The sequence below is a fragment of the Nomascus leucogenys genome, unplaced genomic scaffold (genome assembly GCF_006542625.1).
Source record: "Nomascus leucogenys isolate Asia unplaced genomic scaffold, Asia_NLE_v1 Super-Scaffold_241, whole genome shotgun sequence".
Lineage (NCBI taxonomy): Eukaryota > Metazoa > Chordata > Mammalia > Primates > Hylobatidae > Nomascus > Nomascus leucogenys.
In genome coordinates this window covers 3,134,379-3,157,510 of record NW_022095767.1, presented here as the reverse complement: position 1 = coordinate 3,157,510, position 23,132 = coordinate 3,134,379, and the positions used below count along the sequence as shown (strand labels likewise).

The following is a 23,132-nucleotide window of genomic DNA, read 5'->3' as shown; positions in this document are numbered from 1 at the left end:
CAGATGATGTGTGAAGTGTCAAGATTGAGCCTGAAGTTAGATTTGACTGTTCTAGTTTTGCTCTGGCTCAAGTGGTTTAGAATACCTGCTCCGTCATGATGCAATGAAAGTGATTCTCTTGCATGCCTGATGGAAAGCAGCCTCACTGCTTCATTCTTTTGCTGTCACACATAAAGATGCACACATCTCTCTCCCCTGGATATGCGCTACATGATCTACAGATGTGAACAACATCACTGATGTCACATAGACAACCAGGATTGTTTAAAATAGTGCATTGGAGTCAAAAACCTTCAGAGATCATCCAAACAAGACTTCTCCCAGAGGCCAGGCACCGACGGTGGCTCTCACCTCTAAGCCCAGTGCTTGGGAGGCTGAGGTAGGAGGATCACTTGACGTCAGGAGTTAAAGACCAGCCTCAACAACATGGCGAGACCCCCCTCTCTACAAAACATAAAAAAGCGGCCAAGCGTGGTGGCTCATGCCTGTAATCCCAGCACTTTGGGAGGCCAAGGCGGGTGGGTCACCTGAGGTCAGGAGTGCGAGAGCAGCCTGGCCAACGTGGTGAAACCCTGTCTCTACTAAAAATACAAAAATTAGCCAGGCGTGGTGGCAGGTGCCTGTAATTCCAGCTACTTGGGAGGCTGAAGCCGGAGAATCGCTTGAACCTAGGAGGCGGAGGTTGCAGTGAGTCAAGATCACGCCACTGCACTCCAGCCTGGGTGACAAAGCAAGACCCCCCTCTCTACAAAACATAAAAAAGCTTAGAACTACATAGAGGACTTAGTAAGACTGCGTAGTGACACGCACCTGCAGTCATAGGTACTTGGGAGGCTTAGGTGGGAGGATCACCTGAGTCCAGGAGGCCGGGGCTGCAGTGAGCCGTGATCATGCCTCTGCACTCCAGCCTGGTCTGAGAGTCAGCAGCTTCCTGTCCTACTGTGTGACACACCCTCGGTTTGCCTGGGAACTCTTAGATGGCAATGATATAACCTGGGCCCTCAAGGTTCTCGCCATTGACACTGGTCATTGAGTGTAAGGCAAATAATGATAGGAGTGGTTGGGACAGTAACAAAGGTTTACAGCAATGGCATGGAGGCACTGAGAACTAGAGTAAGTAACCTGTTGTCCTGGAGGAAGGTGGCCTTTTTTTTTTTTTTTTTGAGACAGTCTCACTCTGTTGCCCAGGCTGGAGTGCAGTGGCGTGATCTTGACTCACTGCAACCTCTGCCTCCCGGATTCAAGCGAGTCTCCTATCTCAGCCTCCTGAGTAGCTGGTACTACAGGCATGCACCATCACACCCAGCTAATTTTTGTATTTTCAGTATAGACAGGGTTTCACTGTGTTGGCCATGCTGTTCTCAAACTCCTGACCTCAGGTGATCCGCCTGCCTCGGCCTCCCAAATTGCTGGGATTACAGGCATAAGCCACCACACCAGGCCAGGAAGGTAGCTTTTTGAAGATGAGCCAGCCTGGTGTAGTGGCTCTCACCTATAATCCCAGCACTTTGGGAGGCCCCGGTGGGAGGATGACTTGAAGCCACCATGGGCAACAAAATGAGACCCCTGTCTCTACAAAAAATTTAAAAATCAGCCGGGTATGGTGGCACACACCAGTAGTCCCAGCTACTTGGGAAACTGAGGCAGTTCGAGGCTGCAGTGAGCCGTGATTGTGCCACTGCACTCCAGTTTGGCAGCAGAGCAAGACCCTGTCTCAAAAGAAAAATAAGTAAAAATCAAAGTGAGCTAGGAGGCCAGGCATGGTGGCTCACACCTGCAATCCCAGCACTTTGGGAGGCCAAAGTAGAAGGATCACTTGAGCTTGGGAGTTCAAGACCAGCCTGGGCAACAAAGCGAGACCCCCCATCTCTTAAAAAAAAAAAATACTAATTTTAAAAAATGAGCTGGGAAGTGAAAGAGAGGACACTAGTGCCCTGCAGAGGGAACAGCCAAAACAGAGGCCTGTAGCATATTGGCAAGAAGCTGGAGTGAGCGGGAAGGGAGGGTGGCGACTGAGGCTGGAGAACCACCTGGGTCCGATTGTGAAGGGCCTTGCCAGTTTGACAGTTGCACTGTCATGACAACTTGAAGCCTGGCCCTGCCACTTATTAACGGCATGCCTGTCCGTGAGCATCATTGCGTGACCGCCCAGCCTCAGTGGGCAGTGACCACTGACAGGGAAGACCAGAGGGGTGAGCATCTTGATTGCAGGACAGTGCAGGCCTTGCACCTGGAGAGACAGAAGTGGCTATGACTTGGGAGTCATTGACAATTGAGTGGTGACAAGGCCTGGTTGTGGTTGGAGCTTGTGGGAGAGAAGCTGATTTGGCCCAGGATTGATGATGCAGATTTGGAGAAGGTCAAGGGAAGGGCCTCCAGAGAGTGGGGTGGGGGCCCAGAAATGCCATGAAACTGCTTTGCAGGGCAGGTTGTTGGTTTCTCCCGTGTTGCTAGTTGACCAAGAACTTGACCTGCAGGGACTGCTCAGCCTTGACTCAGAGTGTCAGGAGGAACAGGGCCACAAAGCAGAAGTTCTCTTTTTAAACCTTTTAAAGTTTATTTTTATTGTGGTTTTGTTGTTGTTTTTGAGGCAGGATCTCACTCTGTCGCCCAGGCTGGACTGCAGTGGCGCAATCATAGCTAACTGCAGTGTTGACCTCCCAGGCTCTAGTGATCCTCCCAGCCGAGCCCCCTGATTAGCTGGGATTGCATACAGGTGTGCACCACCATTCCTGGGTAATTTTTAATTTTTTTTTTTTTTTTTTGTAGTGATGGCATCTCTCTGTGCTGCCCAGGCTGGTCTTGAACTCCAGGCTTAAGCAGTCCTCCCACCTTGGCCTCCGAAAGCGCTGGGATTAAAGGCATGAGCCGCCACACTCAGACAATTTATTTTTAAATTTGCATGTAGGAAAATTCATTCTTTCGAGTAGAGTTCTCTGAGTTTTGACAAATGGATAAAGTTGTTTGATTACCACCATAATAAAGATTGGAAAGTTCGCTCTCCCACAAACAGAAATACTCCCTCCTCCTGTCCCTGTGTAATCAACTTTTTCCCTCACTCCCTAACCCCAGCGACCACAGATCCATCCCTATGGTTTTGCCTTTTCCAGGAAGGCACAGAAATGATGTGGCAAGGTGTATTTGAGATTCACACAAGTAGCATGAATTGGTGGCACCTTTTATTGCCAGGTAGTATTCTGTTGTATGGTGTATCCCAGTTTATCCATGAATGGCTTGAAGAATATTTCGGTTGTTGTAGTTTTGGATGATTATGAATAATGCCACTCTGCACATTTATATACAGATTTTTGTGTGAACATAGATTTTCCTTTCTATTGCCTTAATACTATGAGTAGGATTGCTGGATCCCATGCTAAGTGTATATTTCACCATAAGAAACTGCCAATCTGTTTTCCAAAGTGGCTGTCACATTTCACATTTTTGCATTCCCACCAGCAGTGTATGAATATTCTGGCTTCTCCACATCCCTGCCAGCACTTGACATTGTCTGTTTTGTTGCTGTTGGTTGTTTTTGTTTTATTTTGCTTTAGCCATTCTAATAGGTGGGTAGGGGTGTCTTGATGTGGTTTTAGTTTGACTAATGATGTTGAGCATCTTTTCATGTGCCTGTCCGTCATCCATATATATTCTTTGGTATAGTATCTGTTCAAATCTTTTGCCATTTTTGAAACCAGGTTGTTTGCTCATTATGTTGTTTTTGGTTTTTGGAGATGGAGTCTGGCCCTATCGCCCAGGTTGGAGTACAGTGGCGCGATCTCGGCTCGTTGCAACCTCTGCCTCCTGGGTTCAAGCAATTCTCCTGCCTCAGCCTCCCCAGTAACTGAGATTACAGATACCCACCACCACGCCTTGCTAATTTTTTGTTGTTGTTGTATTTTTGTAGAGATGGGGTTTCACCATGTTGGCCGGACTGGTCTCAAACTCCTGACCTCAGGTGATCCACCTATCTCAGCCTCCCAAAGTGCTGGAATTTCAGGTGTGAGCCACCACACTGGCCTGCTTATGTTTTGAGAGCTTAAAAAAAAGTGTTCTGGGCCAGGCGTGGTGGCTCACGCCTGTAATCCCAGCACTTTGGGAGGCCGAGGTGGGCGGACGGGCAGATCACGAGGTCAGGAGATCGAGACCATCCTGGCTAATACGGTGAAACTCCGTCTCTACTAAAAATACAAAAAATTGGCTGGGTGTGGTGGCGGGTGCCTGTAGTCCCAGCTACAGGCTGAGGCAGGAGAATGGCATGAACCCGGGAGGCGGAGCTTGCAGTGAGCAGAGATCACGCCATTGCACTCCAGCCTGGATGACAGAGCGAGACTCCATCTCAAAAAAAAAAAAAAAAAGTGTTCTGGGTTGGGTGAGGTGGCTCATGCCTATAATTCTAACACGAGAGGCCGAGATGGGAGGATCACTTGACACCAGGAATTCAAGACCAGCGTGGGCAACATAGCGAGACCCCATCTCAACAAAAAATAAAAAATTAGCCAGAAGGCTGAGGCAGGAGGATCGCTTGAACCCAAGAGTTTGTGGCTGCAATGAGTTATGATTATGGCATCGCACTTCAGCCTGGGCAGTGGAGTGAGACTTTGACTCAAAAAAAAAAAAGTGTTCTGACTACAAGTCCCTTTTGCAAATATTTACTCCAGTTGGTGGATTTTAATTCTCCTAGCAGTATCTTTCACAGAGCAAAAGTTTTAAATTTTGATGATATCCAGTTTATCCATTTTTTTTTTTAAATGAAGTGGGCTTTTGGTGTTGTGTCTGAGAAATCTTTCCCCAGCCCAATGCCACAAAGATTTTTCTCCAAGAAATTTTATATTTTTACATTTTAAAACAGAGGTCGGCAGATTTTTTGTGTATGAAGAGCCAGATGGTAAATATTCTAAGCTTTTTTGGCCATACGGTTGCTACTATTTAACTCTGTTATTGTAGTACAAAACTATCTATAGACAGACAATACATAAACAAATGAGACAAGCTGTGTTCCAATAAAACTTTATTTATAACAACAGGCAATGGGCCAGATTTGTCCCACAGGTCATGATGTGTGTTTCAGAAGGTCCACTTTTCCCAGACCTAGAGGATACCACACTGTGGACAGTAAGCCTGGGGCAGCCATTGTCCATCTCACCGTCTGTGAAAGCAGAATGAGGGAAAAAGCAAAGTAGATGCCTAACTCTTAGAGAAAGGGCGAGGAGAAGGAAAGGTAAAAGAAAAAAGAGGAAGAAAGAAGGGAAATGCTTGAATTACATTTTGAGCAAGCTTCAATGTGCATTTTAATTCTTCAGAGTTAACCCTTGTGGTCTGTTTGGATCAGCTTCCAGCAAATGTTTTTGTCTGTTTGTTTGTTTTTGAGCCAGTGATCTATTTTAAAATCTCATGGCCACAGATGGTGTAACAGACACGTGGAGTTTCTCATGATTAAACTCTGTAGGTCCCGAGCTGCTACTAAAAGTTGAAATTTAGCCATTTCCCATTAACGAATATTTAGAATTCTATCCAGTTTTATACTCTTATGAACTATGAGGTAGTGCCTTCCTTGCACTTTTTGTTTTGTTTTGTTTTGAGACAGGGTCTTACTCTGTTGCCCAGGCTGGAGTGCAGTGGCACCATCATGGCTCATGCAGCCTCGATCTCCTGGGCTCAAGCGATCCTCCCTGCCTTTGTCTCCCAAGTAGCTAAAACTATAGGCATGGGTCACCATGCCCACTAAATTATTTTATTTTTTGTTAAGAGTCAGGGTCTCACATTGTTGTCCAGACTGGTATTGAACTCCTGCACTTGGGTGATTATTTCTGTAGAAAGATCCTGCAGTTGTGAGTCAGAAGGTTGTACCATCTCATACTCAGATCAGTAGCAGGTGATCTTGCGCTGGATTTTATTCCATGTGACTGGCAGAAAATAGCATCTGGTTTTCTTTTGCATTTTCCTCATTGTTCATGAAGATGAAGTTCAGTGTCTTTTTCTGGACTTACGAGCCATTTGAATTTCAGGCCTTGATAAATTGCCGCTCACATCCTTTGCCTACTTCCTTCTTGGTTACGTCTCTTCTTTTATCCCATACCAATTTGTAGATGTTCCGAATCAAGTTTTCCCAACCTCAGCAGTACTGACATTTGGGGTTAGATAATTCTTGGTTGTGGGGCCATCCTGTGCTCTGAAGGATGCTTTACAGCTCTCTGACTTCTACCCACCAGATGTCAGTAGCACCCCCTCCCCCTGACCCCTGGCTCTGACCAAGTCACAGTAACCAAAAATGTCTCCAGACATTGCCCTGTGTCCCCTTGGGGGCAGAATGGCCCAGTGTGAAAACCACAGGTCTAAATAATAGAATATGCAGTGAATCTTTTCTCCAGGCTACTCCTCCTTGTCTAGGTCTATGATGCCTTTTGCTGTACAGAAGTTTTTCATTTCATGGAGTCTCACTTTTCAGTCTTTTTTTCTATGGCTTTTGATGCTAACCTACTTTTTAAAGAGCAGGGAGCATAGGACATCCTCAAATAAAAGAAATGCTTGGAAATTGTACTGATTTTGCACATCGTCTGAGAGTAGTAGGAGGGTAGGGAAGACCTGGATGTTTCTACCAGGAAGAAAGAAACCAGACCTAATTCTTCCCTCGGCGTTGATTCAGGGAGTAGGTAGGAAATCTCCACATGAGAGGTGTGTTCAGATTTTTATGTAACTGCTGGCAAGGCTATTTTTAAAGAAGGCCAAAGGCGCGTGACCGTGGGCACTGGGTGTTCAAACGTAACAGAATTGAGCAACAGGGATCTGGGGAAAGGGGTGGGCTCTCACCGAGACCTCCAGGCGGGTGGCCATCCACAGAGATGACTGCCTGCGTGTTTAGAGGCAGGGATGAGGGGCCTCTGAGGAGTGAGCCCAGTGTGCGGCGCACTTTCAGCAGGGCGGGCTCGGCATGCTTGGCCGCATTGATCTGGACTCTTCTCCAAAGTCATCACTGGCTCTGATGTTTACACTGAAAGGAAAGACTTCAGCAACTGAGAAAGACATTTCAAAGCCTGCAAACTGTGAAGTTCCTCTGACTGGTAGAGAAACCCTCACCTCTTTCCAGCTCAGTCACTGCATCTTTGGGAATAAACAGGTGCAGAGGACCATTGCCTACCTGCCCCCTCAGCAGCAGGCTGTCCAGGGGCGGGGTTCAGGTACACCCCACAGGCTCTGGACATGGGCAGAAAGCAATCGGAAATCTGGAATTCTCTCGAGAGACAACCCAAAGGCTTTTTTACAGGATCTTAAATTGTGGTGCTGGAATTGTTTGTAGGTCTCTCCGAAGCCCTCATAGTGAACTTGGAGTTGTTCTGTTTTGTGTCCATAGACTCTTTTTTAGAGCAGTTTTAAGTTTACAGAAAAATTGTGAAGTGGAGAACATTCGTTCCGTAGCATTACAATGAAGTATTGACTGAATAAAATTTTTTTAAAATAGAAAGAAGCCGGACACAGTGGCTCATGCCCGTAATCCTAGCACTTTGGGAGGGTGAGACGGAAGGATTACTTGAGGCCAGGAGTTCAAAATTAACCTGGGCAAGATACCATCTCTACAAAAAGTTTTAAAAATTAGCCGGAAATGGTGGCGCATGCCTGTGTTCCCGGCTACTCAGGAGGCTGAGGTGAGAGGATCGCTTGAGGATCTCCCAGGAGTTCAAGGCTGCTGTGAGCTGTGATGGCGCCACCACACCCATTATTAGCATCTCACATTCACGTGGTACCTCTGTTATTCTTGGTGAATCAATATTGACACATTATTAGTAACTAAAGCCCGTAATTCAGATTAGAGTTCACTCTGTATATTGTTCATTCTATGGGTTTTGACAAACATGTATTGTCACATCCACCATTATATATCATGCAAAATAGTTTCACTGCCCTAAAACCCTGACAATCCTGTGTTCCACTATTTGTTGTCCCCCCCACCCTGAGCCGCATCCCTGGCAACCATTGATCTTTTTCTCTGTAGTGTGCCTCTTCCAGAAGGTGGTAGAGTTGGAATCATACAGTATATCACTTAACAATATACATTTAAAGTTCCTTTAAATGTCTTTCCTGGCTTAATAACTCGTTTCTTTTTATCATCAAAAAATATGCCCGTGTGCAGCTGAACCACACGAATGGAGTCTGTTTATTCATTCACCCATTGGAGGAGATCCTGGTTGCTTCCAGGTTTTGGCAATTATGAGTGAAGCCGCTGTGAACATCCACATGCAGATTTTTGTGTGGCTGTAAGTTAAGATGCAGCGTAGAAAAGAATCTGTAAGTGCAGGGCCAGGTGCCGTGACTCACGCCTCTAATCCCAGCACTCTGGGAGGCTGAGGCAGGTGGATCACCTGAGGTCAGGAGTTCGAGACCAGCCTGGCTAACACAACGAAACCCTGTCTCTACTAAAAATACATGGCAGACGCCTGTAATCCCAGCTACTCAGGAGGCTGAGGTAGGAGAATCACTTGAACTTGGGACGCAGAGGTTGCAGTAAGCTGAGATTGTGCCACTGCACTCCAGCCTGGGTGACGGAGTGAGACTCTGTCTCAAAAACAAAACAAAAAAAAAAAAAAGAAAAGAAAAAGAAAAAATCTCTAAGTGCAAATGCAGTTACTAGTTTTGCCTTCATATACTGCAATATGAACATTTTGAATTTACTTGCTCTTTTTCTCTTGGCAGATTTTTGAAAAATACAATGTCTAATGGTTATGAAGACCACATGGCCGACGACTGCAGGGGTGACATCGGGAGAACGAATTTGATCGTCAACTACCTCCCTCAGAACATGACCCAGGATGAGTTACGAAGCCTGTTCAGCAGCATTGGTGAAGTTGAATCTGCAAAACTTATTCGGGATAAAGTAGCAGGTAAAGAAATGGAGGCGTTCTAGTAAACCGGGTATTGGTGGCCGTCCGTTGGGCACTGTCTCCTTTGCCTGTGACTCCGTGGCATTCCTCAGTGCAGGGTAACTACAGCCTTGAAACAATGGCTGTGAAGTTTCATTTTTATTTCAAACTCTGTCCATGGCTCTTGTATAAGATCGGACATAAGTTCCCAAAAGAGGAAAAATTCACTATAAGACAGAGAGCATGTACAAAATAAGGCAGTGGGAGGAGAGGAAGGAACCAGAGACGGGCATTCTGAGAGCTGGAAGGGGCTGGAGAACCACAGCCTGACCTGGCTTGGCCTGGGCAGATTGATTGGGTCCCATGTGTGGAAGGGACCCTGGTGAATGTACTGTCCAGGGCAGGCGCAGGTAGGCCCGCCTCTGTCTCTCCAGGCCCCCACGCTTGGTCAGGCCCAGGTCAGCAGAACACCGAGGACCTCGTGGACAGCCCTTCGTTATGTTTGGGCTGCTCTGTCTACTGTCAACGCCATCAACTTGAACTCCTGCACCATGCTGAGCTTGAACTCTCAGAGGGGCGGGAGCCTGGCAGCTAAAAGCCCTGCTGTTCCACTCCCTCACAGTGGGACTTCTAAGCCTTTGTGTCCCCATCCAGAATGTGGAGATTGTGGCTCCTACATCCTGGTGGTCCCTACCTCGTAGGTGTTTGCAGAGGTCCTGGCACCTGTGAAGGCCCTCCTTACAGAGTGGCCTCCATTCTGAGAGCGTGGCTTCAAGGACTCTGGAGAGAATTACGAACAGACCATGTGCGGAGCTCTCCTCCTCCTCCTCTCCCAATGGCCCCTCTTCCTCCTCCTCCCTCTACCTGCCCCCACCCCCCTGCCTTCCTTTCTGTCTCCGCTCTGCTTTAGGAAGCCAAGGAGTGGCCAGTCCTCTCGGGGCTCTGGCTGCCACCCTGGATTTGGGGACTGTGATTCCCTATACTGAAAACTCACTTCAGGCTGGGCACGGTGGCTCACACCTATAATCCCAGCACTTTGGGAGGTCGAGGTGGGGGAGGATCACTTGCTCAGGAGTTCAAGACCAGCCTGGGCAACGTGGTGAAACCCCATCTCTACGAAAAATACAAAAACTTAGCTGAGCGTGGTGGCCCGCATCTGTGGTCCTGGCTATTTGGAGGGGCTGAGGCAGGAGAATTGCTTGAGTCTCAGGGATTGAGGTTGCAGTGAGCCGAGATTGCACCTTACCAAGCACCGCTTGGTACTAAAGTGTCTTCTACACTTTAGCCTGGGCAACATAGTGAGACCTTGTCTCCAAAAAAAAAAAAACGAAAACTGATTTAAAAGTTAAATGCTGGGCACGGTGGCTCATGCCTAGAATCCCAGCACTTTGGGAGGCCAAGGCAGGCAGATCACCTGAGGTCAGGAGTTCGAGACCAGCCTGGCCAACATGGTGAAACCCTGTCTATACTAAAATTCAAAAATTAGCCAGGCGTGGTGGCGCACTTCTATAATCCCAGCTACTCAAGAGGCCGAGGCAGGAGAATCACTTGAAGCTGGGAGGCAGAGGTTGCAGTGAGCTGAGATTGCGCCACTGCACTCCAGTCTGGGCAACAGAGTGAGACTCTGTCTGAAATAAAACAAAAGTTAAAAAAGGTTTCTATTATGAAACATTTCAACCATACATGAACATAGAGTGATGTGTTGAACCTGATGTACCCATCGTTGCACTTTATCTTCAACATTTCCCCAGTAACCTTAAGACACCTGACCCCCGAATGACTCCCAAAGAGCCTGTCTGGCCGCTCTACAGGGAATTAGCTCTTCAGATGCAGGCACTGAATAAGAAAGCCTTCTCTCCTTCCAACTCCGAGAGTCTGATTTAATAAACACCTTCTCAATAGGGATTTTACGCAGTATACAAACTTGAGCAGTGTTAGAATGTTCTAGAAGCCAGCATCTCTCTCCTGCTCCAGGAGACCATCCTGAATAAGAGAAGGGTTTTAAAATTCTCCTGTGCCAGTAACAAGTCTCACCTTTTTCCTCTGACTTTCTGGTGGAAGGAAATTTTCCTTGATATTCCTGAGCACAGGAGATTTTGCAAGCATTCCCGTGGAATTTGCAGTCATTCTCCTGCAACCTGACTTCTTTGTCTATTCCCTTGTGGTTTTCACAGGAATGTGAGCTATGCTAAAGGAACACCTAGATTTGGCTCAGTCTGGAGAGAACTGGTTTTGAGAATCAGTGAAGGCTGCAAAAGTGTAATTTGGGAATTATTTCAGTTCAGAGGTGAGCCTGTCTTATCTTTGGACAGTAGTTAGTGACTGGCACACCAGGAGTTGTGGAGTGGCTGGGCCTGGGCTTTCATCTTGGCCCAGCCTCTTGTTAGCAGCTCTTCAAGTGACTGGAGCTTTATGGAGAACATGCTGCAACCTGGCTTTGCTCAGCCTGCCGCCAGTGTGGGCAAACCTCTTTGCTGGCAGGGCCCGGGGTGCGGCGCTAGGTCTCACCACCGCTCTCCCCAGCCAACGGCTTTCTCCTAGCCTCCCAAGACAGCCTCTCACCCGGCCAGGCAGGCACCCCAGCGAATCTGATCCCTGGCCTAGTTCAGCTCACAACACGGTGTCCCTGAGCCCCACAGCAGCCGTTTCCCCGTTTACCCTCCTCAGTCCTCTGACCACCCCCTTCACCCTCAGCTGATGACCACCTCCCGCTTCGCAGTGGAACTAACAGCATCTCCAGCTCTCCAGCCCCGATCCTCCCTTCCCTTCCCTTCCTGGCTTCCCAAGAGCCTCAGGCTCTCCAAGTGCCTGCTTTTCCTGGGCTTCGAGTGTCTTGAAAGGAACTCCTTCCAGACTTCCAGCTTCCTCTAGCTCAGAGTTCCTCCACGTCTGTGGCTCCTGACGTCAGGGCTGGACACCGCACTGGACGCTGCAGGGTATTGAGCAGCATCCCTGGTCTCCACCCACGTGCTCCCAGTAGTGACATCCCAGTGGTGAAACCCAAAAATGTCCTGACATTGCCGCATGTCCCCTGGGAGACAGAGTCTCCCCTAGCGAGAGCCACTGCTGTGTGCGTTGGCCTCCCACCCACATACTGTCCCGTTGCCTGTCTCCACCTCCTTCCAGAAGCATCCTCTCCCATTGGCTTTCAGGAGCACCTCCTCCTCCCACCTGTCTAACTGCCCCTGAGGCCGTGCCCTATCTGTCTTTAGCACCTTTCCCCAGCCTTTGACTCAGCTGGTCATGCCAGAGGATTATGCTCAGAGGGTTATGTCATTCTCCTCTTCTTCCAAAGCCGACACTCAGGGTGGGCAGAGTCACCCCATGGCTCCCAGCTGCCCTCTGTCTGCCACCTCCTTTTTGACCAGAAAGCTGTCCTGAGCTCCAGACGCCCTTGACCCCTCAAATTCAGTATATTCTAAACTGACCTGACTCTCCCTAAAGCCAGCCACTCGTTTCCAGTTGTCCCCACCTTAGCCGATGGCACCACCATCCACTTGGTAGCTCTGCTCAGAAATCTAGGAGTGCCCTTGGCTCTCATCCTCCTGGGTGTTTCTTCAGTCCATCCCTTTCCCCTCTCTCCTCAGCCACCATTCTAGCCCAGGACACCACTGCTTGTGGCCCGCGCTGTCGTTTTGGCTTCTTAACTGGCTTCCTATGCTCCCTGAAGACCACTCTCCTCACTGTAGCAGAGGGGCCTGTTTGACAGCCCGCATGTGACCCTGTCACTCCCCTCCTCAAACCATTCAGGTCCTGGTCGTGTTTGCTTAAGGAGGCCTCCCCTGGCCTAAGTGTCAGATGCTCCACTGTGGGTTCCCATGGCACCCGGGCCGATGTGCACTGTGGGGTTTCCACCTGGCACTGAGCTGGAGCTTTCTGGTCCAGCACATCAGTATCTCTCCTGGAGGGAGGAGCTTTGTTAATCTCCGTAGCCCTAGACATAGCCAGTCAGTGTTTGCAGAATGAAGGAAGGAATGAAAGAATGAGTGCTGCTGGGGATGGGGGAGACTACAGATCATCATTCAGCAAATACTGGTTGAGTGCCAGCCATGGGCTGGGCACTGGTGGCGGGAGGAAGGAGGGGTGTGGTGATGGCTGGGAGGAAGGGACTGTCCCACGTGCTGCCTTCAAGACTCAGAATGTTTCTGGCTGGCCTGGCCCTGGTCCCTATGTTGGGGATATGGCGTTGGTTGGTTGTTGGCTGTTCCACCCACAAACACCAGCTAAGGAGGCCACTGCAGCACCCGATGGTCCTGCCTGCTGCCTTCCTGGGCAGCCCTGCCCCGGTGTCTGGTCTCTCCACAGTGGCCCCATATGTCCCTTGGGGGATAAGAAGGAATCAGCCCTCTACCCTCATGGACGGCCTGTCATGCTGGAGCTACCGGGCTGCAGCCCCATTCACGGCTTCTGTCTTGCTGTGTGTCTCTGGTCGGGTTAAAGCCCGCACCCCTGCCCAAGGCTTTAACCACATCCCAGAGGAGGGGTGTACCGAGAGGGTAGGGACACCCCTGGGCAACTGCCCGCTCTCCCCACTCGCTGCACCACCCCCTGCCCCGAACCCCCCAGGGAGGCCCTACTCTTGGGCGCTCGTGATTCTCTGAACACTGTTCCCTCTGCAGGAATGCCCTTCCGGACTTTCCCAGCCTGACGGCTTTTTTCTTAATATGAGTCATGTTTGCTCCTCACAGAAAAAAAAACTTAAGCATGAGCCAAGCAAAAACAAACAAAACAAACAAAAATCACCCACAATCACACCGCTGTTAGCTTTTAGGCACATGTCCCTCCAAACGATTTTCTTTACGTATTCATGGCCATAAGCAGTCATGTACTTCTACAGAATAGGCTCTTCCCTCAGGCTGTGGATGAACTTTCCTTCCTGTATCTGGATGTTTTTCCACTTCACTGAACATCTCGCGATCCCATCATCATCGGTCGCATAGTATTCTGCTTCCCATTTGTTGATATTTGAAAGCCCCGCTGAGATAAATGTCCTGGCACAAATCTTTGCTCACTGGTTATTTCCATAGAAAGTCTTCCTGCCTGCGAAGCGGCGGATGGGAGAGCGCACCTTTTAAAGGCTCTTGGTCCCTGTCGCTAACTCGTTCCCTAGGGGACGTTTAGTTCACCCTTCCTTCTGTCTGGCCCTGCTATCCGCTAGCCTTAGCGGGATTTCTCACCTTTGCCACCCTGTGAGGGACGAGCGACATCCGATCAGGGTGATTCCTATTTCGAGTGAAGTTCATCACTGTTTCTATTTAGTGGTTGTTTGTACTTCTTTTGTAAAATACCCTTCTTGTCCTTTGCCTATTTCTTTTCTTTTGCAGACCTTTGCTGTTTCTTATTTATTGCTGAATTAATTCACTCCCCACCTCCAGTCTCTGTCTCTCAGTGAAGTCTTCCCTTGAGCCTTTAAAGAGAGAACTCACGGGACCTGCCCTCATGGTGCAGAGGAGGGCTTCACCCACAGGGCATTAGCCCCCTCAGCCCTGCACCACATGTCAGGTCAGGGCATTTCCAGCTGCAAGAAGCACTGAGGGATGGAAGCATTGTGTCTGGCAGTGTAAGACAAGGAAGCAGCTTTCCAGTCTTAAACCTCATCCAAAGAGAGGGAGAAATGTGTTTGGAAGTTCGAGAGCACTGGCCGGCGTTTGTCCAGTGTGGGCGGGGTATGGGTGCCCAGTAAGGCAACCATCATGCTCCCCGCAGAGGCAGCTTTGTCTTCTCCAGGCAGCAGCTTTCAGAGTGCAGTCCCTGGGCCAGCAGCAGCATCAGGATACTTGGGGAAATGCGAGTCTCAGACCCTGCCTTGTGGCCAGAAAGGGGAGGAGGCTCTTCCTCCAGTTGAAGGAAGTGAGAGCCGGGCGTGCACTGTCCTCCGGGACAGCCCTGCATTTCACTCCCGGGTTCTGCGTCCTGCATTCCTCCCTGCTGGTCTCCTCCTTCCTGCTTCCCTGTATCTCCCACCTGCACCCTCTCCATCCCATCTCCCATCCCAGGGGCCCCGTTTGCCCCCCAAGCACCGACACCAGGCAGGCCCTCCACGGCCTGTGCAGGAGCCAGGCCCCTCTGAGCTTGGCTCCCTGTCCTCCTGCTCCCTCGCAAACCCTCAGGCCTCCTGTCTCGGGGCTGATCTCCCATCTCCAGGCAGGGGCTCTGGAAGGCTCTGCCACTGGTGGGCAGGAGGAGCATCTGTAAGGAGTTTGGAGATGTGGATTCCCACACCTGCCTGACATCCTGGGTCCCGGTCTGGGGTAGGGGCATCTAGGGAGCCAAGTTGTTGCCTTGAACTCCAGATGCCCCTGGTGCAGGTGGCTTGTGGACCCTGCCTGGAGAAACAGTAATTTGGGGGCCCGTTTCCACTTCTCCTCTGGAGGCCTCTTCTCCTCTGCATAACCATGGGAAGCCCCATGCCCCTCATGTACTGGAATCACTAGGGAGCTTTAAAAACTACTGAGGAGGCTGGGGGCGGTGGCGCACGCCTATAATCCCGGCACTTTGGGAGGCCAAGATGGGAGGATTGCTTGAGCTCAGGAGTTTGAGACCAACCTGGGCAACATGGCAAAACCCCATGTCTACAAAAAATTAAAAGATTAGCCGAGCATGGTGGCATGCCCCTCTAGTCCCAGCTACTTGGGGGGCTGAGGTGGGAGCATCGCCTGAGCCTAGGAGGCAGAGGTTGCAGTGAGCCGAGATCATGCCACTGCACTCCAGTCTTGGCAACAGACTGAGACCCTGTCTTAAAACCACTGAAGCCAACTGGCAACCCCCCCACCTCCTCCTTTTCTGACTTCATTGGTTGGGGGTGTGGCCTGGGCAGTCATTGGTGGCTTGGAAAGCTGCCCAGGTTTGTTTGTATTGGAGGCAAAGGTGGAGGTGGGTGGTCAGGTGCTGGACAAAGCCCTTCCAGTGACGGCCTCACCCAGCAGGTGGAAACCAGGGCGCCTTCATCCCTCACCTGCCTGCCTTCCCACTGCCTCCAGGCATCTACCACAGAGAGGAGAGCAGATTCTGGGGATGAAGCCAGGCCTTGACTCACAAGGCTCAGCCTGTAGGGAGGTCAGGGGCCTGCCCCCACTACCAGTCCTCTGGGTGGGGCATTCCTCTACTGCCCTGGCCTGTGCACATAGCTGCATCTCCCATCTGGATTAGATCATCAGCCCGCTGGCTCCACACTGGCTCTACCCTGCTGCCAGTGGCCACCTCCTAGGCCCTTGCCACACGGGCCACCTCTACTTTCTGGGAATACACTGGCATTGTCTCTGCCTCGGAGACTTGGCACCTGCTCTTCTATCTGGAATGCTCACTCCAGCCACGCAGAGAGGTTTTGTTTAAAATATCTCCTCCGCCATGGGCCCTCCTGACCCGTCTTAATGCTTGTCAGTTTCTCACTGCCATGTTGTCTGACTTGTTCCCAGGGATGTGACAGCTTTCATGACGGCAGTGACCGTCCTCTGTCATGCATCACTAACCCCCAGCCAAGCACAGGGCCTGACACATAGTAGGTGCTCAGTTAATGCATCAGCTCCTTGAGGACAGAGAAGAGCTTGACCATGGAAGGCGACAGGGGCCGCCCAAGGGTGTGCGACTCCCTCGGTGATGTTGGTAGGCTTGGGCACATGTGGTGAGGAAGAGCATATGGCAGAGACAAGGGCCAAAGGTGGGTCCTCAGGGCCCGTGGGTCTCCATGGAATGGACAGGGAGTGAGGAGCCTGAGAAGGGACAGACAGGGAGACGGAAACCTGGTGTGGTTTCCACATCCCGGAGGAGGGGTGTCCCAAAAGGGTAGGCCCTACCCTGAGCTGCCAAAAGCTCAGGGGACACATCCTGAAATGGTCCCCAGGGCACTGACCATCCTAGGGGACCAGTCAGGACCACCCAGCACCTGGGAGATGAGGAAGCAGGGACTTGGGCCAAGCAGGGACCATGCTTCTGTGTTGAGAAGAACCGGCTGTGGCTGAGGACACAGAAACGGGGATTGGTGCTCGAGTCCTTACCGGTGTGTGACTTTCTCAAGCAGCGCTTAGGCTGCCTGAGGCGCTGCAGCCAAGGAGGCAGGTGGTCCAGGCTTGTGGATGGAGCAGAAAGATGGGGCCCAAATGCAGATGGCGCTGAGCAATTCGAGAGCAGATGTTCAGGAGTGAAAAAAACTCAGCCAGGCTGGCGTCGTGGTCAAGAATCCATATCACAGGAATCCCTGACCCCAGAGGCTGTCCCCTCTGGTCCTGCCCTTGCCATCCCGAGTCCCTCCCGTGGTGTCCAGTGAGTGGGTGTTCGCTTGTACCTGTGCTGAGTGTGTCACAAAGGGGGTGCGGGGACACCTGCCAATTTTACACTGCCGTCTGGAGCGCTTGCAGAGGCCCTGGCAGTCCTGACCTGGCTGCACTGCTCCGTTGCTTGTTCTCCGAGCTGCAATCCCAATTTGCTCCACACGGGCCTGGTCCTGCGGTCTTGGTACTCCGGGTTCTCACTTTGTCCAGGGCCCCAGAGCTGAGTCTCTTAGCCCTGTGGAGTTTTATAAGAAATACGGGTCTAGAGGATCTGATTTTGGTTTTGTTCTTTAGGAATGAGAGCGCCCCGTGCAGAACTAACTGCACATCATTTCTGTAGCTGCTATGTCAGGGCCATGCCTTAAGTGTGGGCTGGGCGCCCTGATTTCCTTCCACGGAGGGAAGTGTGGAAAGGGGTGGGAGTCACTTTATAGCCAAGAAACCTGGCAAACTGACTGCCTCGGCCCAGTGATCAGGGTCAGCACCAGCAGCCATAAGGCACGTTGACGGCCTGTGCCCTTGACATGGTGTGACGAGGAGGGTGCTCCAGCCGTGCTCTTCCACGCCAACACCCGCAGCCCCACTCCAGCCGTGACAGAGACTCCATCAAACCCGATCGAGAGTCTACGGAATGTCCGACCAGTCCTCAAAACCGTCAAGGTCACGAGAAACAAGAAACTGTCATAGTCTAGAGGAGCCTGAGGGTATGTGACTACCAAATGTCACGTGGGATCCTGGATGAGGTCCTGGGGCAGGAAAGAACATGAGGGAAAGGCTAAGGAAGCGGGTGGGGCGTGGACCAGAGGTAATGGGAACATTCATCATCACCAGCATTTCTTACTCACGTGCGGTGGTACCGATAGGGGAAACTGGGAGGGGGCCATATGGGAACTTGGTATTATCCTTGTAATTTTTCTGTAAACCTAAAACTGTTCTGAAAAATAAAATTCATTTTAAAAAGAAAGTGGCAAACCTGGGTTAGGCTGTCTGCTGGATTTGTAATCTTGCTGTCGGTGAGATGGATCTGGATGCCCCTGGCCCAGCTGCCAGGAGGATCTCTGCCTCAGTGGCGCTCCAGGCCGCATCCTCTTCGGTGACCTGCTCATTGTCCCGCTCTGCCGGCTGGGGGAATGGAGCAGTGCTGGGTGAGGCTCAGGCCCACAGCAGATGCTCAGCAGCCTTGCAAGTGCGTGGATAAGCTGCGGGGAGACGGGGATTGCACTCTTCCTAGTGCCTCCTCACTTCCCCTTTAGTGAGAGCGTTTGGCCAAATGTCCTGTGAAGCTCCTTCTGAACCCTGACCCCAGAGGCTGTCCCCTCTTGTCCTGCCCTTGCCCTCCCAAGTCCCTCCCATGGTATCCAGTGAATGGGTGTTCGCTTGTACCTGTGCTGAGTGTTTCACAAAGGGGGTGCAGGGACACCTGCCTGTGACCCTGGTTCTCCCCCAGTGTCTGGCAGGGCTGGGGATTCTCAGCCCCTGGCCTCTCCTTGGACTCTTCTGCCCCACAGTGGGGTCAGACTGGTCTCAGGCTTGGGAAGATAAATGGAACTGGTGGTGGGTGGTGCCAGCAGGCCCTCCTGCTGTGGACAAGGAAGTGGCAGAGAAACAGCAGTGACACAAACTGGGGTCCCACCAGCCTGTCCACTGCTGTGGCCTTCCTCATCCTCACCACCCAGGCCCCACAGAGCGGCCGGCACCCACGGGACTGGTTGTTCAGAAAGATGCTGTCCGTAGCACAGTATTTTTAAAAAATACTCCTTTGTAAATAACTTTTGGGGTTATTTTAATTACAAAAGTAAAACCTCTTGGCCAGGCGCAGTGGCTCACATCTGTAATCCCAACACTTTGGGAGGTCGAGGTGGGGCCAAGGTGGGAGGATTGCTTGAGCCCAGAAGTTTTAGACCAGCCTGGGCGACATAGTGAAACCCCATCTCTAAAAATAATTTTAACAATTAGCTTGGGCCTGCTGGAGCGGGCCTGTAGTCCCAGATACTCTGGAGGCTGAGGTGGGAGGCTGTCTTGAGCCCAAGAATTTGAGGTGGCGGTGAGCTGTGATCATAGCGCTGGACTCCACCCTGGGTGACAGAGCAAGATCCTAGCTCTTAAAAAAAAAAAAAGTAACCTGTGTTCATTGCAGAAAATGTCCGTGTTTGCTAAAGAAAGTAAGAAAGTTTGCTAGCACCTGTAATCCCATTTCCCAAAGGCCAAGCAGATATAGTGCTTCCCGACCTCCCTGTCCCTCACTCGCAGACGGTTGGCTTACCAGTGTCTTCGTGTTCTCCCGCACAGGACACAGCTTGGGCTATGGCTTTGTGAACTACGTGACCGCGAAGGATGCAGAGAGAGCAATCAACACGCTGAACGGCTTGAGGCTCCAGTCAAAAACCATTAAGGTAAAGGGATCTGATCACCGCCACGTCCATTCCTGCCCTGGGCACAGGTCTGTGCTGAGCCCTGCCTAGCCTCACAGTCACTCTCCAAGGGGCTATGAGTACAGCCGCTCCTCGGAGGCTCCCATCAGATACCCTGGTCAGGTGGTGACTGTCCCAGGCCTTACATGGGTGGCGCAGGGCCCACTCCCCGCCCAGGGTGCCCCCAGGTTGCATCAGCTCCCAGGCCTCCCCTGTCATCTCTCCTGCCTGGCTCGCTGTGTTCCCATCCCTGGACAGCTCCATCCACCCCCAGCCGCCCAGAGCTCCCTCCGCCCTCCTTAGGGCCAGTTGTAACCCTTCCCTCACCCAGCACCTACTGTGTGCCCCACAGTGACCAAAACAGATAAATTCAGTGCCCCCATGGGTCGGGGGTGCAGACAGTAAACAAGACAGAGGATAGCCATGCGTAACAGGCAGTTGTGTGTGGAGGCTTCACAGCGGCAGGTGACCCGAGGAAGCCAATGTGCAGCAACCCAGGGGCGGCACCTCCAGCAGGGCCGTAGTGGCTTCCTGGGATGAGTCGCAGGTCCTCCAGGTCACACAGATGGATTTCCTCTGTCCTCATCATCTGACCCACGCCCTTGTGCACTGGGGCTGTCAACCCCGAGCCCCACTTACCCCCGTCCCCACGTGTCTGCCTTCTGGCTCCCGGGTTCGTGGGCAGCTCCTGCCACCTGGATCAAGCCTCGTGTCTTTCCGACCTTTGCTCCCTGGTCTCCTGTCAGTCCTGGGTGCTGCTGAGCCTTCCCTGAGCCTCCCGTGCCCCAGGCAGGCCCCTGCAACTGGGCTTCCTGCAGCAGCCATTGCACCCACCCACCCTCAGTGCCTGCCTTCACAAGATACCCACAGACGTGAGGGCTTCCCGGCCAGAATCCCCTCTCTTGCTCCGAGGCCATTTGGAATGAGATGGTCCTGTGTGAGCCTTTAGATCTGCTAGATTCCCCTGCCCCAGAGAAAGGTGCTCCCTGAGTCACATCAGGCACCCAGAAGGGTCCCTCTTGGACCTGCCAATTATCAGGGCCCCCTGGGGAGCTGTAAAATACAGATTCCAAGGCCACAGGGGGCCTCCTGAGTCACTGCAGGGTGGGCCTGGGAGCCTGGATTTTTGCCTGCCCACCAAGAGAGGTCCTGTGACCTGGCAGTGACAGCACCTTCAGCCAAGAGGTGGCCTCTGTCCCTGCCTTCAGACTGCCCCATCATCTTGGTTACTCAGTGGCCAAACCCTCGCTCAGCAGCAGCTCTCCCAGACCCGCCCTGTGCCGCATGGACGTGGTGTGCAGTGGGCTCCCTGAGGGCAGGCGCGCCACTCTTGCCTCCTCGTGTCCAGTGCAGGTCCTCAGAGGCACCTTCCCCGGTGGGGGCTGGTGAGGGCAGCCAAGCGCCATGGGATTCCACCTGGGCAGGGGCAGCGCTTCCTTGCCTCCAGCCCCGGGTAGCTTATCCTTGGCCCTGGACTCCCCATCTAGGAATTCTCTCCCCCATTTAGAAAATGTTTGAAGGTTCTTGTTTCTGAGGCAGCCAGGCTGAGGTGTGGAGCAGAACGGTTGATTATTCCTGTGCAGCTGTTCCGTTTACTCAGATGCAAGAGCCGGGTGCCCAGTGTGTAAACAGGACTCTCTTGCCTCTCTAGGATTGATGTTGGTGGCAAAGGCTGGAGTGGCTGCCTGAGTTTGGAGCCAGAGCTTCACAGGACCCCAGGGGCCCAGGCCTGGGCAGGTGTCCCTCCCTGTCATCCCGGCCATGCATGCAGAAGCCTGCCTCACCTTCAGTGGCCCTGCCCTCTGCTGGCAGAGTCTGGTTCTCGGTGGCTTCCCACCACTGTCCTAGTTCTGCAGAAACAGGCCAGCCTCATGGGGACGTGACAGCCCTAAGTAATTTCTCCCCAGGTCTCCCTGAGGGTGCCCGGGCCTGGCTCCTCTAGCAGTTCCCCTGGCGCAGCCCTGGGGTCCTCTGTGCTCCAAGTGTGTTCATTCCGCAAACCTTTACTGAGCCCCTGGCCAGTGTCTGGTACTGGGCCAGATACCTTGATACTGAGGGGCTTCATATCCCCTGCCCTCCCCAGTTTAAAGGTGACTCATCTGTGCAGCATGATAAGGGCCTGGATGGAGTTGTGCGTTCAACTCATCCTGGATTTTATTGCATGTTGGTCTGATGCCACCTGGTGTCCTGCAGTCCTATTCTGACACCAGTCACCCAGAGTTAGCACAGGGCCCTCACATTTAAAGCCACGGTCCCCAACAAGACCACCCTCACCTCAGATGCCAGTCACCCTTTGGGAGACGCCAGGCCCCTGCACTTTTGACCAACTGGCTACAAATTCAGAGGTTCCTGCCACCCCTTCAGGGTGCATGACTCACTAGAATGACTCCTGGAACTCACGCTTCTGATGACAGTTTGTTTATAAAGGTTGCAACTCAGGGCCTGCCAAATGAAGAGCCACACAGGGAGGGTCCCCCAAGCACAGAGCTCACATGTCTGCACCTGGTGGGATCAGGTGCCTCATCCTCCCTGCATGTGACCTGTGCACCTGCCAGGAGGCTCTGTGGAGCTTTGGTGTCTGGCGTGTTTACTGGGCTCATTACGAATGCATGACCGATTGACTCTTCGGCCATGTGATCGAACTCCATCCCTAGCACCCCTTTCCCCTCCCCCACCCTGAAGGTCAGGCCCGTATCGCCCAGCTCACAGCCCCAGCCCTCTAGTCACATGCTTGGTCTTTCTGGTGCCGGGGCCCATCCTGAGCCATCACTTAGCACAAACTCAAGTGGGATCCAAGGCCTCCTGGTAACAAAGACAGAAATTCCAGGAGTTTTACAAGCTTCCCCCTAGGAATCTGGGACAGAGACTAGACAAATCCTTTATGACAATACGGGCTAGGGCCAAGCCCTCTGCCAGGTGCTGGGGGTCACTGGCCCGTGATCCGCCCTTGGGGAGCCCAGCGGTGCCCACTATTCTCTGTAAGGTGGTCCCAGGGTGGGCTCAGGAGCCTATAATAGTGGCCAGTGCCGGGGGAGGCTCCCTCAAGAAAGCCAGAGTTGAGATCTGGAGGAGGAGAGGGAGTTAGCCAGGCCAGGGTGGAGATGAGGGTATTCTGAGCAGCAGGACCTGCAGGGGCACAAGGCAAGGGCCACATCCTAGAGGAGACCCAGTGGCCAGGCACATCCTGGGAACTGCAGGCTGGCCCCAAGCCTCTGCCCCGCTCCTCCCCTGCAGGCAGGGCCTCCTGGAGCCTTGTGCTCATCCTGGGCTCTGAGGCACCAGCCTGGCACAGACAGCCCAGACGTGCCTTGCCTTCACCCTGTCCGCTCTGTCCTCTTTGGTCCTGATGTCATTCCCTTGGTGGCAGAGTGGAGAAGGAGGAGTCCTGTCTCCTCATCCCTATCTTTTTCCCGTAGTAGCAGCCCAGGCAGCCACAGTGGGAGTGGTCCTGCATGGAGGAGACAGGCTGAGCATGTCCCAGATGCAGCTCGGTGTCCCTGCCGGGACGCTGCACAGTCTCTGTGTGCAGCTCTGTATCACTGCTGGGTCCCTGTGTGCCACACATAGCCAGTGCTTACCAAAGGCTGACAGGGGGCCAGACC

General features: G+C 52.2%; 1 protein-coding gene across 2 annotated transcripts in view; it reads left to right on the top strand.

The window, feature by feature from the left end:
- Positions 1–23,132, top strand: part of ELAVL1 (ELAV like RNA binding protein 1) — a 47,801-nt gene that overhangs the window by 5,240 nt on the left and 19,429 nt on the right. For both annotated transcript variants that reach the window (XM_030807828.1, XM_030807827.1), the window contains exons 2-3: positions 8,686–8,873; positions 19,409–19,512. In XM_030807828.1, coding sequence (XP_030663688.1) covers positions 8,702–8,873; positions 19,409–19,512 — 276 coding nt within the window. In that variant the 5' untranslated portion in view covers positions 8,686–8,701. The remainder of the gene's footprint in view (positions 1–8,685; positions 8,874–19,408; positions 19,513–23,132) is intronic.